The 19851-nt window shown below is 29.9% G+C and overlaps 3 protein-coding genes across 7 annotated transcripts; 1 reads left to right on the forward strand and 2 right to left on the reverse strand.

The window, feature by feature from the left end:
- The first annotated feature begins 1575 nt into the window (after positions 1-1575).
- Positions 1576-7585, forward strand: LOC127250431 (WAT1-related protein At3g45870-like). Its single transcript, XM_051273713.1, has 7 exons — positions 1576-1769; positions 2342-2404; positions 2478-2594; positions 4005-4239; positions 4345-4500; positions 6031-6179; positions 7057-7585. The coding sequence occupies exons 1-7, from the start codon at positions 1576-1578 to the stop codon at positions 7583-7585; spliced, it is 1443 nt and encodes a 480-aa protein (XP_051129670.1).
- A 273-nt stretch (positions 7586-7858) lies between these two features.
- On the reverse strand, positions 7859-11008 carry LOC127250684 (lysine-specific demethylase JMJ32). 3 transcript variants are annotated; one of them, XR_007838756.1, is made up of 6 exons: positions 10290-11008; positions 9580-9755; positions 8913-8983; positions 8554-8837; positions 8431-8475; positions 7859-8040 (listed from the first exon to the last, which is right to left on the reverse strand). XR_007838756.1 is itself a non-coding variant. In XM_051274084.1 (4 exons), exons 1-4 carry the CDS (start codon positions 10947-10949, stop codon positions 8665-8667), a joined length of 1080 nt encoding a protein of 359 aa, XP_051130041.1. In that variant the 5' UTR covers positions 10950-11008; the 3' UTR covers positions 8230-8664. The 3 variants fall into 3 exon arrangements, 1 of the variants encoding a protein (XP_051130041.1); XR_007838755.1 differs by lacking the exon at positions 7859-8040 and having other exon boundaries at positions 8230-8475; XM_051274084.1 differs by lacking the exon at positions 7859-8040 and having other exon boundaries at positions 8230-8837.
- Positions 11009-14629: 3621 nt separating this feature from the next.
- LOC127250647 (uncharacterized) lies at positions 14630-18783 on the reverse strand. 3 transcript variants are annotated; one of them, XR_007838730.1, is made up of 10 exons: positions 18249-18783; positions 17999-18164; positions 17830-17907; positions 16964-17333; positions 16317-16429; positions 16071-16235; positions 15874-15995; positions 15658-15778; positions 15209-15301; positions 14928-14951 (listed from the first exon to the last, which is right to left on the reverse strand). XR_007838730.1 is itself a non-coding variant. In XM_051274027.1 (9 exons), the coding sequence occupies exons 1-9, from the start codon at positions 18353-18355 to the stop codon at positions 14801-14803; spliced, it is 1365 nt and encodes a 454-aa protein (XP_051129984.1). In that variant the 5' UTR covers positions 18356-18782; the 3' UTR covers positions 14630-14800. The 3 variants fall into 3 exon arrangements, 1 of the variants encoding a protein (XP_051129984.1); XM_051274027.1 differs by lacking the exon at positions 15658-15778 and having other exon boundaries at positions 14630-14951; positions 18249-18782; XR_007838729.1 differs by having other exon boundaries at positions 14897-14951; positions 15209-15778.
- Positions 18784-19851: the final 1068 nt, after the last annotated feature.

A 19851-nucleotide genomic window follows, 5' to 3' on the forward strand; every position in this document is an offset into this window, starting at 1 on the left:
TGATTAGTGTAGTTTTACAATAAGACAAAACTAATTGTTTTTATGAAAAAAATAATAGTGTTTATTTTGTGAAATAATTTAAATATATTATATATTTTTTATATAAAATTATATATATATTATAAGAATAATAAATATGTATTATATATTAATTAATTAAAATGTTATGTTAACACAGGCAACTAACGGTCATATTTTTAAATATTTACATAATTAATTATGCATTTAAATATTCTGTTGGACTAATAATTAATTATTTATTTTTGTGAAGAGTAGATGATGTTGGTATTTATATATGTTGTAAATTGATGAAAAGTAATATATATAAATATTTTTATGTAAAAATTAAGCTTATTTTATTATTATAATTTGTCTGGTAAAAGATATATTAAAATAGCAAACGGAGGGAACACTAAAATAATTTATATTACATTGTTTTTATATATTTTCGTTATTTTTTTATTATGTTAATTTTATAAATGTTTTAAAATAAATTTGAATGTATATGACTAAAAAAAATTAAAATATATATTTAAATATTTTAAAAAGTATATTCCAATAAAAAAAAATATATGTAATATAAAAATTATTTTGTAAAGAATATATTTTTTTATAAAACAAGTAAATAAAGAAAATATATTTATTTATCTATAATTAATATAGATTAAATTTATAAAAAAGATACATTTTAAATATAAATATAAAAATAATTATTTTTTAGAAGAGATATAAAAATAAATTAGTTTTGAATGAATCATGTTATATATTATTATATATTATATAGTTAATTAAAATGATGAGAGAATATAATGAAATTTGAAATTTTGATTTTATCAAAATTAGTAATAAACTAAATTTAAGAAAAAATAAAGTAAATGTGACATGAAATGTCAATTTTACATTAAAATATAATATTAACCAATTATTAATTTAAATAATTATTATTATTAAAATTCAAAATAAAAATTCTACATACAAACATGTTTTTTATTTGATTGTCCTTTAAAAAGTTAATTTGAATTTTAATGTAAATAATATTTTAATTTGATATTTTATTAAAACTATGTCACTTTTCTTCTTTCTTTTAATTGTTGCTAAACTTATACTATTAATTTGCTAGTAAATTTTTCATAATACTTATTTTACTTTTTATTATCACATTTAACATTAAAATATTATACATATATATATATATATATATTTAATTTGTGTTCACGCAAGCCCAACTAAGTTTCGGAAGGGAGTATAATTTTAAAATGCATGAGCAAAATCGATTTTATTATTATTATTATTATAAATTATAATAATAATAATAATAATAACAATAACGGACTGGTACGGCAGTTAGTTACCATGCAGCCAGTGGCGGTTGCGGAAGGAGTTGCAACGATATATATATATATATATATAAAGAGCAGTGGTGTAGCATGCAATATATGGAGGATATTGGATATATGCTAACATACTCTGCTGTACTGTGAACGTTGATGAAGAGCCAACCGTACTACTGATCTGAGGAGCGAACTGTAAAGCTAGTACTATTTTCACGATTCAATTCGACGCTATTATAGATTAATGGCGGCAACGGCGAATGATCAGTGGACGAGAACAGCACATGTATCAATGCTGGCGGTGCAGGTGTTGTACGGCGGCAGTCACGTTGCTACCAAGGCCGCACTCGACAACGACGTCGATGTTTTAGTCTTCTGCGTTTATCGAATCTTCGTTGCGTTTTGTATTCTCGCAATAATCGCCTATTTTTGGGAAAGGTAAGTATCATCCTTCTCTTCTCATCTCATCTCATCTCGCTTTTTACCTGCTCCGATCAGATCTGTGGCGGTTTCCTGCACTTTTTGCTACTAAATTTTGGTTGAATTTCGTTTCAATTTCAATTTTCAATGTTCTAGGTTTTCGTCTGGTTTGGTTTGGTTTGGTTTGGTTTAATCTGTTAGATGTTAACTCGATCGAAGCTTATCGAAATTCACTCGTATCTTGCATTGTGGAAGTATTGTAATGTATTTATCTGAAATATTGATGAAATTGTTGTGCGTTCTTAGCAATCTGAATCGTGCAAACTAAACTGCAAACGTTTAGTAAATCCGAAATTTTCTGTAGCTAAACATTTTCGTTTGATTTGGTCTAATCTGTTAAGTGTTAAAACGATCGAAGCTAATCTAATTCGAATCTTGTAGCTGTGTAATTAAGTATTTTGTTTTTTGAAATATCGTCAAAATTAATTGTTCTCTGTTCTTAGCTATCAGAAACATGAAACTATTAGTAGATCATCCAAATTATTGTGAAACTAAGAGCTATCTGTTGATAATGAATATGGTGAATGCAGAAGGCAACGGCCGCCGTTTAAAAAGTGCTATATATTGCGGTTCTTCCTTCTCGGACTAACTGGGTGAGTAATTGGAAGATATATATATATATATATATGTATACAGTTGATCTTGAAATAATACTATTGGATTCAGGATTATTGGGAACCAACTGATGGTTCTTTATGGGCTTAAGCAGACAGATCCAACTTATGCTTCTGCTTTACAGCCTGCTATTCCAGTCTTTACCTTCTTTATAGCTGTGATATGGGGGTTAGTCTCTTCCCTCTCTCTTTATATGTATATATGTATATACGGTTTTTTGTACTACCTTTAACTAGAGGGTTAACTAGTCTACCCGACTCGAATTTTAAGTGTTTGTGTTCGTTCGTTAATGTTCGCGAACAAAGCTCGTGTTCGTTCGTTAAGCTTTTAAGTATGTTTGTAGTGTTCGAGCTCGGCTCGTTAAGGATTTTTATTGTTTGAGCTTATGTTCGACTCGTTTAAGCTTGATGAAGCTCGTTCGAGTTTGTTCTAGCTCGTTTGTCTCACTTTTTAATTTATATATAAATTAAGAAAATTTAAAATTATTTTATCTATTTATTTTAAATTGATATTTTTTATTTATTTATAAATTATAATTTTATATGTATATATAATATTTATATAAATATATTATTTTAACGAACGTTCGCGAACAAAGCTCGGACTCATTCGTTAACCAAACGAGCTTGTTTATATTCGCCTTGGCTCGTTAATATTCGCGAACGAGCTTCTACTGAACCGAACCGAACCGAACTGAACCTTGTTCACGAACGACTTGGTTCGTCTCATAGCTCTACCTTTAACTGGATATGAAAGTATTCAAATTTCAATGTATGAGAAGTAGACACCATTGAATCACTTCAAGTTGTGTTCGGCATAGATAATGAAACTTTGGAAAAATAATATTCCCTCTGTCCCACATAATTTATCCTTATTTTTTATTTCTGTTCATCCCACATAATTTATACACTTTAATCATATTTTAAATTTATATTTTATAAATTTTTTAATTTTAATTAAACTGTTTAGTTATTTTGATCTTAATCATAATTATTATTAATAATATACTTCTTAATTATTTATTAATTATATTTTACCTAAATTCTCGTGTCTACGGTAATAGGTCCATGTTACATGGGATGAAGGAAGTAATAAAGAATAAAATTGAAGACAAAAGAATTAAGTATAAAATAATAATCTATTTTTCTATTTGGTTAAACAAAAAACTGTATTATGAAGTATGAAGTATAAATGCAGGGATAAGAAAGAGACAATATATTGTGAATGAAAAATCCGTAAGAGATAATGATAGGGTAAGAGAGGTTTAAGTGAAGTATTGGATGTTTAGTTGGTTATTATTATTATTACTATTATCATTATTATTATTTTGTTTAATAATAATTTAATAGCGTAATTTTAAACAAAGCCTTAGAAGTTAAATAGTAAAGAAGAAATTAACAAATGAACACACTCCGTGCATTTCTTAGTTTTCATTTATGTGTACACATGAGAGGAATAAACATAGTAAATAAAAATTTGTTCTTTTCTCAATTTTGATTTTTTCTAATTTAAACAAACAAGAAAAATAAAAATATTTTTATTTCTTTATCTTCATTTTTATGTTTTTCTATTATGCAGAGAAGAGAAGTTAAATATAAGAACAAGGGAGGGTGGAGCAAAGTTAGTAGGAATTTTGCTTTGTATTGTTGGTGCGGTTGTTATGGCCGTCTATCAAGGCCCGCCTTTTCTCGGAAAAGAAAAGCCGGAGACTGCAGTGGCGCCCAGCCCGGATCAGCCTGGTCCACGGCCGGTGGGCGGGATATTATACTTCACCTTCAGCTGTTTGTTCATGGCGGTTTATCTTTTTTCTCAGGTGTGTTACCTTAGCTTACATTGCGTTGCTGACCTTTTTTTTATTGGTTGTTGTTGCAATGGTTAGATGTTTACACATATTATTAACTGTTTAATGAATTTCCAGGCTCAGTTTCTAGAGGAGTATCCGGCTTGTTTATCAATGATGGCGTATTCGCATGGTATCGCTTTGCTTATTATGGCTGTGGCGGCTGCAATTTTTTCGAAGAATTTATCACATTGGATGTTTGATAGATCGGAGATCTATGCCGTGTGCTATACTGTAAGTTTCTCTCTCTTTCTTGAGATATTTTAGATTTACTAAATTTATATTTAAATTTAATCTTATCTTAAACTCCGGAAACATATTTATTGGTTGTGTTATATAGATTGAAGAAACATTAAAATATAGGTCATATTAGCATCATATTTATTCATTGTGTTATATAGGTTGAAAAAAATTAAAATATGAATCATATTAGTAGTCATATTTATTTGACTCAATTAGCATATATAATAAAAATAAACAAACACAATATATTTATTCGTCTATTTTATTATATGAATATGTTCAAGTCACCATTACTTATTATTTGACTTAGGGATTTGCTTGCATCAGAATATTATATGTATTATTTAACTAATATTTAATATATAATCTTGTATATTCTCTTCGTCTCATTTTATTTGTCCATTATTTTTATTTCCGTCTCATCTTTTTTCTAGAAAAAATTTAATTATATTTTAAATTTTATAATCAATAATTTTTTTAAATTTTAATTAAATTAATTAATTATCTTAATCTTAAATATAAAATTATTTATATTATATAATAATTATTTTTACTAATATACTCTTTAATTATTTACTATTTATACTTACTTAAACTACAGTAAATTTGATTGAAAAAGTGGGATGAATGAAATATAATATTAATATATGTTTTTAAGTATTTTAAAAAATATATTTTCAATAAAAATATATACAAAATAAATATTATTTTTTAAAAAATAAATTTTATATCATAAAAAATATATATCTTGTTAGTAAAAGAGTAATATATAAACTAATTTTATGAAAATAATAATAATAATAACAATAACATACATTTGTTTTTTTTTTTTTTTAATGATACTTTTTCCGTATATTTATTTATTTTTCTATTTTAATTGTAATTTAATGGTATTGATGTATATATATATATATATATATAGTATGGTTAACTTTACTATATATTGTGTTTTGACTTTTGAAAATAAAAAAATATATATCTTGTTAGTAAAAGAGTAATATATAAACTAATTTTATGAAAATAATAATAATAATAATAATAAAGAATTTTAAATATAAAATAAATATATTTGTTTTATTAAAAAATAAAAGTAGAATAATTTAAGTGAATCTCATTTTTATGTAATATTTTTCTTTTACTTTTTTATATGACATGGAACCCGCAGCTGCTACCGAAAGTGTGTTGGGTAAACCCCCGACCGAACCAAATACCCTGCAAACTAGGTCCGACAAGACAAGTCACAATATGCGAACCATGTGTGACAGGTGATTTGGAGGCGTCGGAGGTTTTGAACTCATGACCTCACGATTACAAGCCCACCTCCACACCACTAGGTCATCGAACCATTTTAATGTAATATTCGGGGGATGAGGAGTAGACTAGTAGTTTTAGAATTTGAAAAAAAAAATGAAAATAGTAAAAATCAAGTATTTGATGAGATATTCTATATTTTGAGTTAAATTCGATAACTCACTTATTTTGTCTATGTTATGCGAGTTTAAGTTGTAGTGATGATTGTAGGGAGTCCTAACATCAGCATTTAACCACGGCATGACAACATGGGCGAACAAGATCCTTGGCCCGTCCGTGGTTGCGCTTTACTTCCCTGTCCAAATAATTGCAGCCGCATTCATCGGATACTCCCGAGGAACTATTATTTACACCGGCAGGTACCGTGCTTACATTCATTCAATTTCTCTATCTATTGAATATATCTCACATTGGAAGAATGTTGGTACCGTGCTTACATTCATTCAATTTCTTCATCTATTGAATATATCTCACATTGGAAGAATGTTGGATTCCTCTAGCTTATAAGGATAAAAAACTACTCTATTTAACACAAATTGATTTTAAACTGGAACTCCAAAACCCTTCTTAACACCATCAATTAGAGTTGGCAGTTGATCGATTTGTATCGGGTTAAATACATTAAACGGGTTAAATCAGTCAATTCTAACCTGATCCGTTTATTATCGTGTCGGTTTCGTGTTGACTCATTTATTATCGTATGTCAGATTCGTTTTGACTCATTTATTATCGTATGTCAGATTCGTGTTGACTCGTATATATAATCTCTATCGAAATCCTTTATCCAAATCCAATAATTTCTTGTTGTATTATCGTGCTATGTTTGTTTTTTTTTCAGTTCTCGTGTTATGTGTATAGTGAATTACGTTGAATTATTTAAGATTGAACTTAATTTAAAATTAACATAGGAAAATTATCAAACTAAAATTAGTTTACATATATAATAAATATATTAATTAATATTAATATATTATGATTGGATTATCGTGTCAAATTTGAATTGAGGGTCTCAAACCCTAACTTTATCCGTTTATTATTATATCGAATTTGTATCGATCCGTATACATAATCGGATCGAAATCCTTGACTCAAACTCAATTATTTCATATCGGGTTATCGTGTTGTGTCAGTTTTTACTAGCTCCACCATCAATACATCTTGCCATTACTAATTTATTTGAAGTTTGAAAAACAATGGCTTAGCCTTGCTACATGTGTTGAACTTAATTTGCCACAGCATGGTGGGAGCAGGACTGTGTGTTTTCGGGCTCTATTCTGTGCAATGGGCGTCGTGGCTTGGCAGTGCTGAAACACAGACGACAAGCGACGAAGCATTAGAACCACTCCTGGGTGAGGAGGGCTCATCGCGGGATGACATTGCTGAAACAGGGACGGACGATCAAGCATCAGGAGGAGGAGGAGGAGGAGGACTCCTCAATCCAGACGATATTGCTGAAACAGGGCTGAGGAGGAGGGATGAAGCGTCAAAAGAAGGGGTTGCGGATCAGGGCTCATCGTCCCGGACGAAGACTGATGAAGCATTAGGAGTCGTGGATCAGGGGTCATCATCATCGTCATCACCCCAGACGAAGAGGGATGATGAATTGGAAGATCGACTCGTGGATCAGGGATCATCACCATCGCTCCATGATGAAACACGGACAAAGATTGAGGAAGCATTAGAAGAAGGACTGCTGGATCGGGGCTCATCGCCTGGCCTCTTACGACCTTCGGATGAACCACAACAATCACCGGGTACTCCTTAACCATGCTTTATGATTTGATTTTTCCAAACATTGCCCACATTAACTCTAGTCGCCATTGATTTTGATTTTGATTTCGGTTTCTAGTTTGTGATTCTCAATTTTTGCTTGCTAGCTATTGGATTTGGGATTTTTGGATGTCAGCTCTTGTTCATTTCCAAACACCCACACTAGCTTACCAATTGTAATAGATTCTCAATTTTTGCTTGCTAGCTAGCTCTTGTTAGTTTCGACACATTCACAGAAAAACTCCAACTTAAAACCAATTGGTATTAAATAGAGTAGCCTTTCACCATATTCAATACTCTGATATCATCTCAAAATCTTAAATAGGATCAATACTCAATACAGACATCATGAATTTGATATCACGTTAAAAAAAATCTAGCATTCCAGCGTAAAGCCAATTGATATTAAATGGAATAGTCCTCTTCCCATTTGATTTTGAGTTTGTGATTCTGTAATAGATTATCAAGTTTGTCAATGGCGTAAATGTAGACTATGGGTGTGTTTGTTTGGGGATTGAAATATGAATAGTAAAATTTTTGAATTAATGCAGTTGTTAGATGTGATATTTTGAATGTAAACTTAATTTTTAATATAATATAAAAAAAATAAAAAATAAATATTTGACTGCAACTTCTGGGGAGAAAATTTCAGTGAATAGTAGAAATATTGAGAAAATTTGATACAAGAACACACCCTACGCATATTCCCTCAACTATATACCTCTCGGCCTAAGACAACCATCGTAGTAATTCAAACTAGAATTTCAAAATATTTCAATTTCAATCATCTTATCTAACAGTCATTCATAAGAAAAAATTAAATAAATAAATAAGACTAACCAGTTGTTGCGAAACAACCGACGCTTGACACGAATTCGACGACTTCTGCAGATCAATGAAAAGAAACATATCAGATTCAAATTAAATAAAACTCATCTACTAGTGAAGGAAAGCTGGTGCTACCATTGTCGCCTCTGTCGACTACAAACAAACAAACCACTGTGTGTTTCCGGGGGTACAGAATTTGACTTTGGATAGATATCATGAAACTGTATGTTTCGACACTTGATGTATTCAGCCGTCTTCGTTGCAACTGGTGTCTATAGATGGCCGATCCGAGATAATATCAGATTCGTCAAGACTTGAATCCTTATTTTTGCTCAAAGAAGGATCCGCGGGTGGAGAATAAGGTATGGATTGCAGGAAGTTGAAGTATGCATATTTGATATCAAACTGCATGTCGTACCCTGTTGGATGAAGTAATGTAAATAATCAGAGGGTAGAGAGATTATAGGAAATAGGAAAGATTTGAATTTCAGTACAGTAGTTTATTGCAATAGTAAGCACTGAGTCGTCCTGGCTTTGTTGAACATGGTGAAACCACATGCTAGGCCTGAAAGTTTTCGACAAACAATTTTTTTTAAACAGTTATCAAACGTCAAAGAGGAACTTAAATAATTGCAAAAAGGTTACTTATGTAAAGAACAATCACAGATCTTTGTCGTACCCATTTTGTATTATCATGAATAAGTTTGGGCAACACATTTACGGCACTTTTTGTAGCATACAAAATCAAGAAAGCTTTAGAAAAGAAGAAAGTTACCAAATAATGGTTCCAATTTGAGGAGATGCTTCATGTGGAAATAACGGCATACTTTATACAATCAATCTTATGGAATTCTTGCCTCTAAAAGGAATTAACAGCAAGCATTTCTACTGCAATTGGATTAAATCAGTCGACACTGCATAAGCTATTATGTTTGATGATATTCGTAGGGTTATTATATGAACACAATACAACGCCAAAGAAAAAATAAATGCATTCAATCAACCAATAAATCTGAATCTAATATCTTCTTTTCCCAAAAATCATTGTTGTGAAAGTATTATCGCACCTACGTAATTAACTAGGCAGCATAATAACTAATCGAAACAGATAAAACTTATAACAACAAAGGAAACGCACAGAAGTAGAAAGAAGAATCTTACAAATACAGCATCTCCCCTGCCTTGACCGTAACTTCAAATGGTTTTGGTCCGTTGAAATACAAGGGAAATTTCTTGATTTCTCTCTGCTCCTCCTCAAATGAAGGGCATGGATCCACACTGCACCAAGGAACGTACGCTGTTGGATCCTCGAGCTCCAGCGTAAAGTCTCCACTATCCTATGATTCACAGAAAGGATTTCAAGATTGCATCAGAAATAGGTATAACACACAAGAAGACATCAAATCTCCTCTGAATCATCATAATGCCAACAATTTAAGATTTGTAGAACTAACATTTAGCAACTTAACTTTATAAGACATATTATTCGGACAAAATAAGGATTCCTGAGCAAAACATGGCGCACTTAGCACAAAATATGGTATGTTCAGGTGATATAACTATAAACCATTACCAATATGAGACTTCATTCAGCCACTGATTATCAAGAGTGTAGCATCAAATACATGTGATCTTTAAGTGACAACTGTGAATATAAAATTTTTATATTCAAATGTAAACCACGCAATATAGATTGAAGTGATTCAAAGATTTGTCTAAACTAGTCTGTAATTCCACATTTTGGCATTTCCACATGAAAAGAGCTTGTAAATAAATAAATAAATATATATATCCAATTCCTTCCCCAAATCATCAAATTAAGGCATATCCAATAGCGAGAAGGAAATCATGAAGCAAAACAGAAACCTAACCTGGCAATACCGATACCTCGCTGCCTGATAATCTCGAACGTACATTCGATGAACATCAGTGGGCGGCAGCAGCAGAAATCGCTTCTCCCCAGCAATCACAACGTACAGATTCTCATAATGATCCTTGTGAAACCAAGTCTCCGACAACCGATTGCCTATCCACAAATTCACCGCCTCCGGCGCGCAACCGAGCGCCTCGCTCGCCCACGGAATCTCCTCCTCACAATCCGCCGCCAGCGCGCCGTACTCGCTGCGGAAACAATCGTTCTGCTGCTGCAAATATGCCACCGCTTTACCTTCCTTCGACGCGACCACCAAATCCAACGCCTCGGGGAACGCTACTGTCCGCACCGCCGCGGAGGCGAAGCAGACGGCGGAAGGATCGCCGGGGTGAGAAACGAGCGCGTCCGCCTTCCCGGAGGGAGTGAGATGGACGGAGACATCCGTATCCGAAAGCACCGAGCGGAGGTAAGAGTTTGAAGGCCACAGGGAGAGCGCCGGCCAGTGGGGAACGGCGGCGGCGATCAGGCACGGCTTGTTGGGGAGGACGTAGTGGCGGAGGAACCGGAGAGGTGTAGGCGGTGTAGGTAGGCAGTCTATGGCGGTGGATAGGCTCAGGTCACGCACTTCGTCCCATAGGGTATGTAGTGCTTCCTCCATTGATGAACAGCAGAAGCTTCGCGAAGTTTTTGCTCAGACACAGTCAAGTGGACTGGACTCTATACTCTTAAAATATTCATTTAAATAATTTTATTGGGCCTTAGGCTCATAATATTAAATCTATGTATTCATTTACAGGCTCAATAAAACTAGATTTTGAACTATGAAAAGGCCCATCCGACGTGATGACTTTAATAAAAGTATTACTTACAAATTTTTTAATATTAACAAGTGAGAGGACAAAAATAAAAAATATGACACTATATGTGGGACAAATACAGTACTCTCTTCGTCCAATTTTTATTGTCCTAAAGTATATTTGCAGGGTTTTTTCAGGTGATTGTCTTTTTATCATGAATTGACAAATTTGCCCTTAATTGTATGGTAGAAATTAAAAGTAATAAATGAATGGAAGGTAAAAATATAAAATTTGTATTTAAAAAATAAAATAAGACAATAGTTGTTGAATATCCCAATTATAAAAATAGGACAATAGTTTGTGGACCGGCGGAGTATTACTTTATTTTGTGACTGACAAAAAGTCAAAAATATTTAAAATGTTTAGATAGGATTGGCAACTGTTGGGTTCAGAATGGATGGTGAGCAAAATGTATCAAATTTAAAATTTAGGTCAAATGTTTTAATTGATTTGAATTTAAATATTTTATAAGCATTAGATTTTAGGGTTTCGGATTTGATATAATAAAAATTCGAAATACAATATATATATATATATATTCTTGTTTATATATTTAGTATTTTAATACAAATATAAAATTCATAATTATATATATTTATTATTTTTATATTTTAATTTAAAGTAATAAAACAAATTAAAGTATTACAATTTATATTTATTTTATATTTTTTCTGTTTCATATATTATATCATTTTTTTTAATTTTGTCCGTAGTGATATTTTATTTAAAAGAAAAAATTATATATTTTAATTATATTTTAATAATTTATAATTATTTTAATTTTACTTTATAATTATTTTTATTATACTATATTATTTTTTACTAATATATTTTAAATAATTTATTAATTATATATTTTTTATATTCTCTTATTTACAATAATTATACCGACGTAATTATTTGATGTTAGGTGAGCATTAGGTGCAGCTGAAATTAGGACAACCTACGTCACTCCACATGTCAATCATGTATTGTAAATTTTATTTTTTTTAATTCATAATTTTATTATTTTTATTTTAATAAATAATAATTTTTCATATAATAGACTCATTTTATTTTTCAACTATCTTACTTTAACATTGACATATTACTATTTTAATGTCTATCCAACAAAATCTAAATAATTTTGATAAATAAATAAAATACTATATTATCAATATAATTTTATGTAATTAATATAAAAAATATATATTTATTAGAAAAAACGTGAACACACGTAAAAGCATTGCATACATATGCCTGAACAATTATTTAAATATTTATTTAACAATAATTATTAAAAAGATTCCTTGCATTATTTGTCTTAGGTGGGCTACTGTCTGTGTGTGTGTCATTTCCGATCTTATCCACTCTTCAGTGTTCAGTTCTTTTTTAAATATTTTTTAGTTTAAAATATTTTATTTAAAACTATCCTAATATAAATAATAGTCTCCTTATCCCATAAATTTACGGAGGTTTGCGTGGACAAAAATATAAAAAATAATAATATTTTAATATTAAAATTAATAAATAATTAATAAAAAGTATATTAAATAAAAATAATTTATTTTTATTATAAATTATGAAAATAATGAATAATAAAAAAAAGTAATGACATAATTTGAGAAACGAGAGTTATATATATATTATTTTCTTATTTTTTGTCAATCAACTTTATTTTTGTATTTTATATATATATATATATTTTTTCAATCTATTATATTTTTTAAAAAATAATATTTACTTATTGCACGTTACAAATATTATTTTAAATCATATTTCTTAGTTCAAACTTTAAGAGTTATATAACATTAAAAGTATCTTTACATTTATATATATAATTTTTTTTTACAAATGTCTTTATATTAGTATTATAAGACACTAATGTAAGTATTTTTGTAATTTTTTGTTTAAAATTTATACTATGTTTTGATATATGAATTAATGTAAAACACTAATGTAAATATTTTTGCAATTAGTATTATAAGACATTAATATAAATATAATTTTTTTTATAAATATCTTCTATTAGTAAATGAGACCATCTGAACCGAAACCAGTATTATTTTTACATATATTATTTCCATTACAGATAAATTTATAAGGATAAGCTGATAATTATTCAATATAAACTAATATTACCTGTGACTAAAATATTAATTTTTTAATAACTATTTTAAAATTAACCGTTAATTTATTATATAAATTGAGAGAATATTACACATTCTAATTTTAAAAAATGTAAAAATAAATTACTCCATCGGTCCCATTGAAAGGTTGTCATTTTCGTTCCAAAACAAAGTTATCATTTTCTAATTTAGTAATTGTACTACCTACCTAACATAACATAAATATCATTACTTTTATATTACATAATACTAATAAGAGTATTTTCATCGTTTTCATTACAATTTATTATAATATTAATATTTAAAAATTTACGTGCAAAAAGTAAATAACAATCTTCCATCAGGACGGAAGGAGTATTATAGTTGTATTATTCTTTAAAAATAAAAAAGACTTGTACTATTAAAAAAGCACACATTGTAAGAATGCTGACGTGGAAAGAATAAAATACCTAAAATCATTGGACTTTGATTGCTGCCTTCACCTTATCTCATTTTCGTTGTTGTTTCCTACACTCATCATCATCGTCACCATCATCACCATCGTAGTAATAATAATAATAATAATAATACTTCCAACATGATGTTGCATTTACCGTAGATATACAAATTTAGAAGCGACGTAATTAATAATAATTAAAAATATTTTAGTAAAAATAATTATAATATAATAAAAATAATTGTTATTAATAATAATTAAAAATATTTTAATAAAAATAATTATAATATAATAAAAATAATTGTAAATTATTATTAAATAATTAATTAATATAATTTAAAATTTGAAAATATAATTAAAATGTTTAATAATTTTTCAGAGAAAAAATAATATAAAAAAATAAAAAATATGACATTACATATATGAGACCGATTGAGTAATAATAATAATAATAATAATAATATTTCATAAGAAATGATTTGGTAGTAGTATTGAAGTGGATTTGCGATCGTAAAGTTTTCAAACTTTCGATCAAGAAACTTGTTTTTGTTGAACATGACTTTCAAAAAAAATTTAAAATTTCATCTCTTTAAAAATTGAAACAAAACTATAATCTAATAACATTTTGTATAATTGAATGAAAATGACTTTGTTCTTTTAACAAATATTTTCAACATATTTTTCCCAAACAAAATTAATATACTATACACCTTTATTATTTGTATATTACTTGTACAATTTTATATACCTCGCATAAAAAAATTATTGCAAACCAAAACACAAAATAAACAAAAATATTTATTTTTACTATATTTGTTTTGATTTGATTTAAAAATATTTATTTAAAAAATTAATTTAAATTATATTTTAATATAATATTTTACAAGATAAAAATAATATAATTTCATTTATATTCAAAAAAAAAAAAAAACTAACGAATCCAATAAATGATCAAACTACTAAATCAACGTCGTGCCTTCCCAAATTCGATCGATAACAAAAACGATGAAAAAGCATCGACAAAAACCAGGGGCAAGTCGAGACTTTCGCAAGTCGTCTCGTACAAACTAAAATTATACAATTAGCGACGACGGGACCATAAATCCCGTCAGGTAGTAGTTAGCCGGCCAACCGATTTCCACGACGTCTCGAGTTGTAATAAATGCAACTTCTCGACAAACGGTTCCAATGCTTGTGCCTCGTCCTCAGGTGCAAAGGCCATACATATGCTCAGCTCTTGCACCGCAGCCTCGTATTCACTAAATAAAAAATTAAAATTAAATTAAAATTATTAAATAATCATCTCATCTAAAAATTTAAATATATAAGAATATGCATCATTAATAAATTTTGTACGTAGTGTCACAGTCTGATATGATATTAAATGACTATGTTACCTGAAAATTTAACCTAAGTATGGATACGCATTATTAATTATTACACGGTCTATCAACAAAAATCAAGACAAGTGCGAAGTCAAGATCCGTAGAAAATCGATGGATAAAAAATTCATTACCGGGTGTAATACAACATCATGCCGTGGTCCCGTCGCAAAGCCCAATTGTGCGGCTGAAGGATTAGTAATCTCTCCGAAGCCATCATCGCCAACCTGAAAAGTAACCGTAGCATTGAAACATACAATTGTACTTACACACGGCGAAATAGTTTTCCAGAACGATGTTTTCAAAAATCATGCCCCGGAACATTCGACAATGAATCCAAACTATAAAAATACGCCTAGACAAACCCTGATGAACGAATCTTAATTTTCATCGAACCTCAAGAATCATGTCCTAAACCTAACAAAGAATAATAGAAAGATTCGAATCGCCCTAAAAAGAGACCGATCAATCGAAAGAATTGGACACCGAACAACGTTAGTGTCACAACACAAAGACGAAAACTCCTAAACCTAATCCTGATGTAAGAATTTCACGGAAGCACAACTCATCAAAGGTAAATTACATTTAAACTATGGCGATCCGTAGAATGGCTATATTTTGAAAAAATGGAGATATTTAAATTGTGTCCGAATTCACAATTTCCGTCACTCAAGTCCAATGTCGGAATTTAAGCATCTCAAAACCTGTAGGATTAAGACAAATTGTCACCTAAAAAATCAGCAAAGAAGCGAATTTAGGCACGGAAATAATCGAACAAAGAGAGCACATGACAAACTACCTAAGCTCCCGAGGCCGTAATAACGGACAGCTCGAATCACCGTTATTGAACATCGTTGAACGGAGTGGAGACGTCAGCATAAGCCCGTGATTCGTTCTTGAAGCCCGTTTCCAATAAAGCCTCTGCAACACACATGTAATAAGATTATCGAAAGTTCGAGGTTGTAATGATCCTTTTTTTCGCATAATTCAGCTTACGATTAGATTGGCCAAAGCAATTCCAATGATGTCCCGGTTCGTCGCAATGTCCAATCCTAACAGCGAGTTGCTCGTTATGTCTGAAGCCCTCGATCGCGGATCATCCACACACTTCCCGTTAACAATCCCGAATAAACTATGCCCGCAAGTTACTTTGAATAGCTCCTACGATACGACAAAAAAAAATAAATTAAAAATCGAACATCAGATTAGCAAATTGCATCGGGAGTCGAAAAACCGGCATACCTCGGGGTTCCCGGTGGAGGGCCATATCAAAAAATCTTCCCCGACTCGAGATCCGACGATAGTCAAGTTTAGCCTTCGGCAAACCTCGATATAAACCACACTTAGCAAGATCGCTGTCAAAAGCATCGACTAAATCGTCAAATGCAAAATTTAACTGTGTATTTCAAAGTGCAAAAATATATGTCGTCAGATTTCCTTTTTAGCCGTCTACTAAACTTATGCATATATTATACTCCCTCCGATCCTTAATAAACTATTCACTTTTTTATTTTGGTCTGTCACATAACAAAATATCTATTTACTTTTTTTTGTTGTAACTATACTATATACCCAACATTACAAATATCCTTGCAACTTACAATATATTACACAAATTTAAATTACACTTATATCACACAATACTAATACGGTTATTTTAGTCATTTTTACTTTATTTCTGCTACATATAAATATAATACTAACATACTTTAAATTCCGTGCAAAAAACAAATGAATACTTATTTAAGGGACGGATCGAACATTTCTATTTTAACAAATAATAATCAATATTACTATTTATTGAACAAATTTATCATAATATTATTTTTTAATCTATGTATCCACAAAGGTGATAAAAATAGAGACTATATATGTATGTATACACTTACCACTTGATTGTCCGGTGCTCAATGCCGAATGCAAATACGAGCATTTGGAGTCGACCAATACCGGCAACCTCTTAAAGCCCCTAATCTCGAATAAAACTTTGTTGACGGCGTCGAGAACTTCGACCAAATGGCATCCGATCTCTCGCTCAACGAGCTCGGCCTCGACTTCCTTCGCCAATGCATCGATCGCAGCCAACCACTCGTCTACGTTCTTCCCTTCCAACAACATCGTCTCCACCGAATCCCAATGTGCCCCGCCGCCGTCAATCGACGGCGCCGTTTCTGGCCTCTCGTCGAGGGTCGATCGGAAATCCATCTCCCGATGCAATGCCAAAAATGCTTCGTCCTCAGCAGCAATGTAGAGTAAGGCCTGTAAAAATCAACAAAATCATATCTATACGTACATATATATATATATATATATTTACTAAGAATACTTACAAGTCAAATATTTATTTAGGATGTGTTCTCCCAACATTTAATATAAAATATTATTATCTCTATCTATCTCTAAGGTCATATACGTTATTATACTTCATATTAAAAATATCTTTATATTTATATAATTTTTTATATAAATGTACTTTTATTACTATTATAAGAGTGATGGAAATTATTTTTATAATTTTATTTTAATTTGTACAAAGTTTTAATATAATAATTAATATTCAAAATATCGACCCAAAAAATAAATGAAGACGGAGGTAGTATTTTTATATTACCACACCATTCTTGTTCAAAATCAAAACATAACATCTAATATAGTAGTGTTTAAAATTTTACTATTCAAAAATTTCAGAATCCAAATTCAAACACAGAACAAACACATTCGAAGGTTCAAACAATTTGGGTAAGAAAAGAATTACCCTAGCGAGTGAGATGTCTTTGTCCTTCGACTGGAAAGATATTTCGCGAGTGAATTTGTCTCTGGCGGCTTCGAGAATCTGAAGAATCATTACAGTGAAGATTTCAGACAACAAGCGACGATCGAATCAAACTACATAAATATGTAATGATCAAACTATATGTTTCAACCTTCTTATAAATCTCTGCTCTGTTCGAAGATTCAGTAACAGCAAAAGAAGAAGAAGAAGAAGAAGCTAGAGGTGAAATGGCGGTTCGCATCTTCTTAGAATGTCGGATTATTACAGCAGCAGTAAGTTTTCTTTCCCCTTTCCGAAATTCGGTATCGAAATCGTACCTGATCGATGATATTTCATAATTCTACTAAAAAATCGAAGCAAAAAAAACTAAAAATGCGCTTAATCCTAGATTTCATTATTACCTTCCTCGAGCTCGGACAGAGTTCATACCGACAGGCATGGAAGATGCCCTAATTCCAGCAGGCATCTCGAATTTCTGGTGATGATTACTCAATCCAGAAATCGCCATTAATTAATTCTCTTCGAATCCCCAAATTAAAATAAAAAAAAAAACACCGAAAAAAGTTGTCCGAAATCGGGTTCGGATCGGTAATGAATAACCACACCTGTTGCTAATAAACACCCAAAAAATCATCAAAACAGAGACAGAACCGCTACGAACATGTAAGAATTAGGGCAATTAGGTATTCTAAAGTGCTGAGGATTAGCAATTTTGGTAAGAAACGCCATTCTGAGAAATGGAAATGGTAATGGCTGAACCTGCAAAAAGCTTCTTATGGTTTGGGTATTATAATGGAAGCTGACGTCACTATGAATATATATAGTGATAAATTTACTGCAGGCCTCCATAGTCTTGGAAGCTTTTTTTTAACAATTTCAGCATTAGCAGATATAGAATCAATCAGCCTTTCTCTCTCTATAATTTATCTCTCTTTCTCTCTCCGCATATAGATACAGGGATGTGTGTATGTATATAAGTATATTCCAATTTTTGGGAAGATACAGTGAAGGATGAGTATGACGACTGTTGGGACGAAAAGCGTGTTTTGTGGAAATGGATCCTGATCGTTGATCGTAAGGGTTTCAAATGGACGGTGGAGATCTTTCTGGTGTTGAAAATTATTTTGTGAAATAATTTAAGAGAAATATTCTCTCTGTGATCCTTTTCCGTTTTTTGGCCCGTTATAATTTTTTTATTTTTATAAATTTATCAAATTTTAAATCTATTTAATAAATATAAATTAATTTAATTAAATTAATGTATAATAAAAAAAAACATTAATGACATAAGTTTCTTAAACAATAACTTTGTTTACTTGTGTTTTAATAATACAATTTTTTATAAATAATTATATATATTAGCACAATATATAAAATAAATATTTTTTATTTATAAAAAATTAATAATTGAATACAAAATATTAATTTTTATATTATCGGCTTTACTAATATTAAAAAAATATTCATTCAAAAATCAAAATGAACAAACTAACCCAATTAATACATTACAAATTACCTTTTTTAAAATATTATATAAAAATATTTAAAAAAGAAAAAACTTGAATAAAACACCGACATTATAGTATATTTATAATTTAATCCTCATATGAAATTGGAAATTTAATTATTTAAAATGGCACTACTATTTTAATTTTTAAAAATAGAGAAAATGTCATCACACCGACATTATAGCATATTTATAATTTTATCCTCATATGAAATTGGAAATGTAAATATTAAAAATGATACTACTATTTTAATTTTAAAAAATAGAGAAAATGTCATCATCCGTGACGTGATGGAAATGGGTCTGACTAAGTTGAATTTTTACAAAGGCTAAAATATTATTTTAAAATTAAATATAATACCAAATACCAAATACCAATAGAATTTGTACTCGTCAAGACTTAGGATAATATACATAAATGAAAGTTTTTTTTGTTTGTTTTAATTTTAAAATAAATTAATTTAGAGATGTCGTTTACTAATTTGAGTTTTTAAAAT

This window comes from Andrographis paniculata, unplaced genomic scaffold (assembly GCF_009805555.1).
Source record: "Andrographis paniculata isolate CXL003 unplaced genomic scaffold, ASM980555v1 Contig37END, whole genome shotgun sequence".
NCBI lineage: Eukaryota > Viridiplantae > Streptophyta > Magnoliopsida > Lamiales > Acanthaceae > Andrographis > Andrographis paniculata.

Bases quoted from the DNA above. Each gene is read 5' to 3' on its own strand.
- LOC127250431 (XM_051273713.1), top strand. From the start codon at position 1,576: ATGGCGGCAACGGCGAATGATCAGTGGACGAGAACAGCACATGTATCA. The intron at 2,595-4,004 runs GTTAGTCTCTTC...TCTATTATGCAG, and splicing joins TTTATAGCTGTGATATGGGG to AGAAGAGAAGTTAAATATAA. The intron at 6,180-7,056 runs GTACCGTGCTTA...AATTTGCCACAG, and splicing joins ACTATTATTTACACCGGCAG to CATGGTGGGAGCAGGACTGT.
- LOC127250684 (XM_051274084.1), bottom strand. From the start codon at position 10,949: ATGGAGGAAGCACTACATACCCTATGGGACGAAGTGCGTGACCTGAGC. The intron at 8,984-9,579 runs GTAAGATTCTTC...GAAAACTTTCAG, and splicing joins GCAGGGGAGATGCTGTATTT to GCCTAGCATGTGGTTTCACC. The intron at 8,838-8,912 runs GTACTGAAATTC...TTCATCCAACAG, and splicing joins TACTATTGCAATAAACTACT to GGTACGACATGCAGTTTGAT.
- LOC127250647 (XM_051274027.1), bottom strand. From the start codon at position 18,355: ATGGCGATTTCTGGATTGAGTAATCATCACCAGAAATTCGAGATGCCT. The intron at 18,165-18,248 runs GTAATAATGAAA...ATCATCGATCAG, and splicing joins TCTGTCCGAGCTCGAGGAAG to GTACGATTTCGATACCGAAT. The intron at 16,430-16,963 runs GTAAGTGTATAC...TGCTTTTGACAG, and splicing joins GAGCACCGGACAATCAAGTG to CGATCTTGCTAAGTGTGGTT.